This window comes from Gavialis gangeticus, unplaced genomic scaffold, assembly GCF_001723915.1.
Source record: "Gavialis gangeticus isolate Ggan-Ray unplaced genomic scaffold, GavGan_comp1, whole genome shotgun sequence".
Lineage (NCBI taxonomy): Eukaryota > Metazoa > Chordata > Crocodylia > Gavialidae > Gavialis > Gavialis gangeticus.
This window is the reverse complement of record NW_017729006.1, coordinates 48,932,650-48,940,470: the sequence shown is the minus strand read 5'-3', so window position 1 is coordinate 48,940,470 and position 7,821 is coordinate 48,932,650. Positions and strand designations below refer to the sequence as shown.

At 41.5% G+C, this 7,821-nt stretch overlaps 1 protein-coding gene across 1 annotated transcript in view; it reads left to right on the top strand.

The window, feature by feature from the left end:
* Positions 1 to 7,821, top strand: part of GABBR2 (gamma-aminobutyric acid type B receptor subunit 2) — a 1,245,145-nt gene that overhangs the window by 855,457 nt on the left and 381,867 nt on the right. The window contains exons 9-11 of the mRNA XM_019509192.1: positions 382 to 462; positions 4,063 to 4,213; positions 5,018 to 5,150. Coding sequence (XP_019364737.1) covers positions 382 to 462; positions 4,063 to 4,213; positions 5,018 to 5,150 — 365 coding nt within the window. The remainder of the gene's footprint in view (positions 1 to 381; positions 463 to 4,062; positions 4,214 to 5,017; positions 5,151 to 7,821) is intronic.

The following is a 7,821-nucleotide window of genomic DNA, read 5'->3' as shown; positions in this document are numbered from 1 at the left end:
GGGCGGCTAGAGTCTGGAACCAGCTTCCAAGTGAGGTGGTGCAGGCTCCCACCCTGGGGGTTTTTAAGAGGAGGTTGGATGACCACCTTACTGGGGTCGTTTGACCCCAGTGCTCTTCCTGCCATGGCAGGGGGTCGGACTAGATGATCTGCTCAGGTCCCTTCCGACCCTAGAAACTATGAAACTATGAAACTATAGTACAGAATATAAAATCTGGCAGTCTGCTTTAATAAATCACTCACTCCAGTTGTATTTCTTTTCTTTGAGTCATTCTGTGATACCTTGGATGTAAATATAGCAACAAACAGAAAGGGAAAACAGTTAAATAATTTAGAGTAGGTGAACTTACATAAACAATCACCTTTGTTTGTTTCTCTGCAGAAAGAAAGGAAGTGAAGGTGGGAGAATATAATGCTGTAGCTGACACATTGGAAATAATCAACAACACCATCAGGTTCCAAGGTAGGACAAGAAACTGAAAAGAGGCACAAAATTACTTGGATTACTCACAGAGGATATGCTGTATAGAGAGATGTTTTAATATTGTGCAACTAAAAATATTCCTATAAAATTGTGTGAGTGATTTCAGAGATGGTCTAGGGCCACTTCTTTATATTATGTGTTTTATTTTCTTGGGAGCAACAACATGAGAGGTCTGAGCAGCACGTAGTAAAACTTCAAATGTATTTTATTGTGTTGGTAGTCTCCTTTCAACACTTATCATCGTTGATATATGTGAACGGATAATTTTCATTGTTTCAGTTGGCTTCAGAATTTATTTTCTCTTTTGTCACACCTGAATTTTATACCTGTGTTATCTCCACCAGCCCCTCTCATTTGACCACTGCACTAGTACATTGTATATTTATAAATAAAGGAACTTACATTTCCTCTTTGGCTGTGCCTAGACTCCAGTCAAAAGGTATATTGCAGCATTAGTAGAAAAACCTGAACCTACCCTTACTCCAGCTACAATGGCAGTGAAGACCCAGCAGTACAGACTTAGTATGGGCTAGGAATATGTCTTGAATATGTCTCTAGCATCCATCCCAGGCGTATATGCATGGCTTGTGTTGCCACAACTTCATGGCTTTTGTCAACTGAGCTGGTTAAATTCAAGCTAGCATAGGTATGCCAACCCACCCTGCAGTCATGCTTCCACTTGTAGGGCAGAAGGACCCACAATCTTTTTGAGTATACAAAGATGCCAGCTGTCATTTTAATATCTTTAGATGCTTTTCAGAAATGAATTAAAGGTCTTTCCTGCTGCTAATAGGTGCAGGGTGCTAATGGTGATGGTCTAATCTAGGGCCCAGCTACAGTTTCTTTGTGCTGCTCTGGATCCCCAAGTAACATTAGTCCTGGCTTAAAAGATTCTCTGATAATTCCCTCCAGCATGAGACAATGGTTGGGTATAGAACTGCAGTTTCTGGTCCTATGCCCTGTCCTCCTTGCAGCCTTTCAGCAGAAGGGTATATCTTCTGTATTATATTTTTATCCTGTTCATCATTGCCTTCCTAGTCGTCTGAAGGACTTCGCCTTCTAGGAAATACATGACCCCTTCATTAAAACTGGGTAGGCCTTTGAGGCATGACATTCCTCATGGATTGCTCTTACCTTCAAGGTATTTTAGTTCAAAAGCACGCTGCTGCCATTTCCTGCATGCTGACACACATTTTGCCACTTATATAACTGCATGCTACACAGCGAAGTGCACATCTGCTCGCAGGCGGAGCAGACTCTGTTAACTGAGTCTGCTCCCACCTGCTGGATCTTCAGTGCATTGCAGGACAAAAAGGTATGTGTATAAATGCCTAGTATGCCTGTAGGGAATTACCCTAAGATAAATAATAACATAATGAAAGCTTAAAAAACGTTTCAGTTCATGTCTTTATCACTACCATATGTTACAGTAGACTATGCTATATAACTCATTTTGATCAAAACTGAGGTCATGAATAGGTGTTACATTTGTGCTGGGAGAAAAGCCTTTCTCCTGACACATGAGAGTATACAGTTGTTCAGGGGATTTCAAGATGAGGCTTTTGCCAGGGGAGGAGAACTTTGCAATGTCTGAAGTATTAGGGTTTAACCGCTTAAGATGAAATCCACTTTACTCACCAAAAGCTGATGTATTCACCAAGGTTATATAATAGGAGAGTTCAAAGTATCTGGGGCATGAAGTTTAGCTGGGGTTGAGAAAAATTTACATCAGCTATTCCAGGAAGTTGTGTGGGTTTCTGTGACCATTGGGTCCATATGGATAGATATATTCAACACTCTTTTTTGGTCTGCCCTAGTCTACACCAGTGTGGATTTCTGCACAGACCTATAGGAAGTAAACATGGAAATCTTTTTCACAGGAAAGTGACACTCAGGCATCAGACCCGCACTGCAGGGCTTTCAACAGCCCTTTTGCGTGCTGGTGAATTTCACCAGAAGTGCTTCAGATATGGGAGCAAAGAATATAGAGAACTGTTACACTGGCTACGTATAGACAGTCAAAAAGCCCAAGGCTGAATTGATTCAGTCTTTGCAAGTTAGTCTAAGCAGCAAAGATTGAACCAATAAGCAAATTAACAGACATTCATTTTTGATGCAAGAAATGCAGCCACATGCCTGCAGTAGCTCAAGCCAGAAACTGGAGGGAGGGGGTACTAGAGCATGGCTGTCTGGCACATAGCCAACATAGGCTGTGTGTTTGCTGCCTTATCCTGCTGCCCCTGAGGTCTCTGGGATTTGTAGTCCCCAATCACAACAGCAGGACCCTGCAGGGTTGCTCATCACTTCCTCTTCCTACTTCCAGGTGCCTCTGGGATTTGTAGTCAACAGTCACAGCCAGCAGAAAGTTGCAGCTAGCAGGGCAGCTCCATACTCAGGGGAATGGGAGTTTAACCCCATTCCCTGGCCCCAGACCCCAGCTGGGGTTTGCCTGGGAGGCAAGTGAACCTGCCAGTGACTCAGCCCTCACTGTTCCAGCTAGGGAGCAGAGGGGTGAGGCCAGCCCTGCTTTCTGGAGCAGACAGCTGAGCCCAGCCCAGCCCAGCTCAGGGCTGCAAAGTATTCTGGGATACTAGAGCACTGATTTACTTTGAACCAGGAAAGGGTCTGGGACAGAAGTTTCATAAACCACTTTCACCCAAATCAATTCAGTTTGACACAGGCAGGCAAAATTATTTAAATAGATGTGATATCTTTTATAAACCAACTGAGTAGTTGGGGGAAAGTTCTTAGCAAGTTTTTGGGTACAATCACCCTTCTTCAGGCATAAGGAGTCTCCGCAGGTTTATCTTAAACCAGTTTCAGCCATTCTGAAAATGGTTTATATGTATTGAATTTCTGTTCTGTTACAGGTTTAAATCAGTTTCTGATCACTTAAACTGGTTTATGTGTGACTTCTGTCCCTAGCCATTGTCTCAAACATAATTCTCTTCATCCCCACCTGGCAGGAGTAGAAGGCAGTGACTTTGCCAAAGCATCTCCCCATTAAAAGGGCTTTTAAGCTCATACATGAAAACCTGCATTCTCCCTCTTACTAAGAGCAGCACAAGAAGGCTGTGAAGCCATTGGGTTTGCCCAGCACTGCATGTTTTTGAAGGTCTGTCCTATGTGAACCTTATCAAATGTTGTTCAGTGCTAGAAAAACAAATGCTGCCTGAGCACATTGGGCAAATGTTGTAGTGACTACTTTGACTATACTTGGGCAAATTACTTTTACATTGTAAGGATTTTAGGATTGGGCCAGGTGTCCATTTCTATTCACTTTACCCCTGATTCAGAAAAGCCTGTTACCTCATGCCTTTCTTTAAAATTATATCATATGCATAAGTGCTTGTTTGACTTTCTGAGTAAGGATAGACTTGAGAACTTTCCATCTTTCTGAAAAAGATGTTGTAGCATTCCTGAAGCACAGTCTTTTTATGACTACCTCATGTGTCTCTGATGAAAGAAACAAGTTTACATCAGCTATAAACCTGCTGTGGGTAATAACACTGAGGAGTTTTCTCAGAAGTATCTTACATCTATATATGCTTAACTGTACTTCTCTTTTTGAAATTTTAGGAGTAGAGCCTCCAAAGGACAAAACCATTATCCAAGAACAGCTGCGAAAGATTTCTTTGCCTCTCTACAGTATTCTCTCAGCCCTTACTATCCTAGGGATGATCATGGCCAGCGCTTTTTTGTTCTTTAACATCAAAAACAGAAACCAGAAGTAAGACATTCACATTACTTATCATTTTTGTTTTCATAATGAATTATCACAGTTGTGAAGACAAGCATTATACATACTCTATGAAGAAAACTTCAAGGACATATATACACGTGCTCTGGGATGGAGAGGGGGGCACTTTAATTAGAGTGGTTCTCAGACCACCCACAATTCTGAGAGCTGCTGTAATTAAAGCGCCTACAGTATCACGTGTATTCAGCATCCCACACTTCAAAATGTTAGTGCAGGCACTTTAAAATGCCCCCACCTCCATTTTGAAACACAGAGATGTTGAATACACATGACGTGGAGGCTGCTGGAGTGTGCTAATTAGCAATCGATTAATTGAATCTGCTCCAATGTATGCTAATTAGCACACATTGGATTAGAGGTCTGTCATGTGTATAGATGCCCAAAAGCTTTGGGAAGGGAATACAAAAGATTCTGTTTGTTTTAATTGAAGTTATTGTATAACATCTCTATGTTGGGACAATTTAGCTATCCATTTAACAAATCTTTGTCTTCCGTCTAAAAAGATGATTTATTTTCAACATATTAGCATAAACCCTACCTAATTAATCAATGTGTAAGGTAGGTGGTGGATTTGATATAGGCGATCAAAAACATTTAACAATAATATGCTTATCCAGCCTTCATCTGCATGCTTCCAGATTTGAAGCAGAATTTCACAAGTAGGATTGGCCATCTGCCTTATCTGCTAGCCTTCTAAGAAACTCTTCATTATGTTTTTAATAGCATAACAGTTCTCTTTTCCTTTTATAATATCCTATCTGCTTTTGTCCGTAGGCTAATAAAGATGTCCAGTCCCTACATGAACAACCTTATTATCCTTGGAGGAATGCTTTCCTATGCATCAATTTTTCTCTTTGGTCTTGATGGATCTTTCGTCTCTGAAAAGACATTTGAGACACTTTGCACAGTAAGTATTCCACATAACCTAGCTTAAGACCTCTTGCAAGGAGCTTTGTTTTGTGCAAAAAGAAACCCTGAGCACACTTGTTACATCTACAGCTCTGTGAACTGGCCCATTTTGTCATTAGCGCTCTTATTCCTTTTTCTAGGACTTACACAAGCCTGGGACTAAATCCTGAGAAGTGCATAGATAGCACTGCAGTGAAGTCTGTAGAAGCTAAAGGTGCTTAGAACCTCTTAGTATTTGAGTCATGGCAATTGATTTTAAGTATAACTGCACTTCAAATTTTGAAGTTATGTATGTGAAAATTATTTACTGACGATAACCTGTGTAGAGCAGCAGCTACTCAGACCATGAAACTGTTATGGTTTTCTTAGAATACAAGTTTTCATTGTAGATTTAAAATTATATATTGTTACATGACATTTGAACAAGAATGCCTGGTGTTAAAAGGATGACATTGTTATAATGGGTAGTTTGAAACCTTGGTATAATAATGAAAATCAAAGGGACACTGTGATACCAGGGTGAAAATTATATGGGCATGGCAGAAGAGGTCCTGAGAGAGAGAAGGGGAACAGAGTAGCACCATATGTTAAAAAGAAATAGTCAATCAAGGTAAACATTTTAATGAAACAAAAAGTACCAGAGAAATTCTATAAATAGAAATTCTTTGAATAGTGTTAGGTCTGTAGTATTGACCACCTCACCTATTAAAAGGCATAATGAAACACTAAATGAAATTAAGAGGCAAGATAGGAGAATACCCAGTAATAATGTATGATTCCAGTTATCGTCATAGGGCTCATTCCGATGAGCATGCATGTGCAGTTTTTGGCACCTCAAAACTGGTTGAGACATTGCAGACTGCATAGGCTGCATGTGCACTCATTCACCGTGCTGTTAATTTGCAGCACAATGGGGTTTTTTTTGACACTGGGAGATCTTGGTATAGAAAAAAACCACCTCTAAAAAAGCAGTGTGGAAAACACTGGCTGCCTGCTAGGCTCCAAGTGGTCAGCTCAGTGCCATTGCTGCCCCAAGAGGCCCCCAGGACAGGCTGCTGTGCTGGCCCCAGCCTCCCTTACCCCACCTGGGGCAATTTGCTGTATGCTGGAGCACACATCCTGGAGCATTCCCGTGAACAAATAGATGCAGATTTTGATTTAGTCCTGAGTACCACAAAGGACCAGGTTCAAAAGATGACAAGAGATGAGCTTCTCTGGAGGAGTGACTGTAATGTAGTAAAATTCAACATCCAGGAGGAAATAAGCACCTCCCCCCACCACCAAAAAAAAAAAATCACCAAAGCAATATTGAACCATAAAAGGGGGAATTACAGAAAAATGGAACCTAGTTAAGATGAAATTAAAAAGCATAGTCAAGAGGGTAAAAATGCCCACAGGCAGCACAGAAACTGTTTAAAAATGCCATATTAGAAGCTCAGAGTAAATGCATAACACAAATCAAAAACGACATTAAATGGTTCTAAAAGAGACAGTGCAGTTTAAAAGCAGAGTAAAGGAGGTTGTTAGAGTCAAAAAGACATTCCCATACCAGGTTCATTCATTTTAGGGGATAAATCGGAAGAACAGATACAAAATTAGGTGACAATAAATGAGCTTTTATTGCAAATTGAAAAAATGAACGGTCATAAGCCACCACAATCAGATGGCAAAGATCCAGGAGTTCTGAGGAAGCTCAAATATGAAATTGCAGAACTGTTAACAACAGTACTGTCTATCACTAAAAGGACACTTGGGGCCAGAGGACATGAGGTTTATCAATGTAATATGAATCTTTTGGCCCCAGAGGTATTAGGGAAATACAGATTAGTGGGTGCATTTACACATTCATTAATGCACCATAGTTACAGTGCATTAAGTTTAGTACTTGGATAACCAAGTACTAAATCAACGTGCAGTAATTGGTGCTACTGCAGAGTAACACTGGTGCGCAGGTTTTTACAGGTGCTAACTGCACAGTAGCTTGATACTACTGCACAGTAACATATTAGCATGAGTTTTGCCCAGCACGCTACTGCGCAGTTATGAGGCTACTGAGCAGTTAGCATCTTGTGACAATACACCCAGTAAGTCTAACTTTTGCTACCAGAAAATTCATACAATCACTGACACAAATAGAAAAAGTAGCCTGCGGCAGGGCACTGTTTGTGCCTGCCACTTTAAGACCTAAGCCAAGCAGCCATCAGGTTCTTGATTGCAGCAGCCATTTTAGATTCAGGGCTGCCTATATAAGCAGAGCATTTTGCTGCTGGCAGGCCAGGCAGCAACATTGCGTGGCTGCAAGGTTTCATGGAACACCCTGGAAGTAAGGGAGGAGCTGTAGGGGGTGGCTTGGAGGCTCCTGGTCCTGGGCATGACCTAAAACTGCACCCTGCCAGGAGTGGATGGCCTGGTGGGGTTCTCAGTGGTGCGGGAGCCCCCTGGAAATGCCAGGCCAGTTACCACCCTGGTGAAAGGCAGGTCAGGGTGCCTTAATAACCCTAGCTCCCACAACTGGGTGGGTTACCCCATAAAAGGGTCAGGAAGGATATGGGGATGGTTCTTAATGGGGTAAAACTGAGAAAAGAGGTTGAGTCATGCAGGATGTCCTGAAGTTCACTGAGGATATGATCCAATGTCTATGGAAATCCTTGCAAAACTTCCTGTTCATT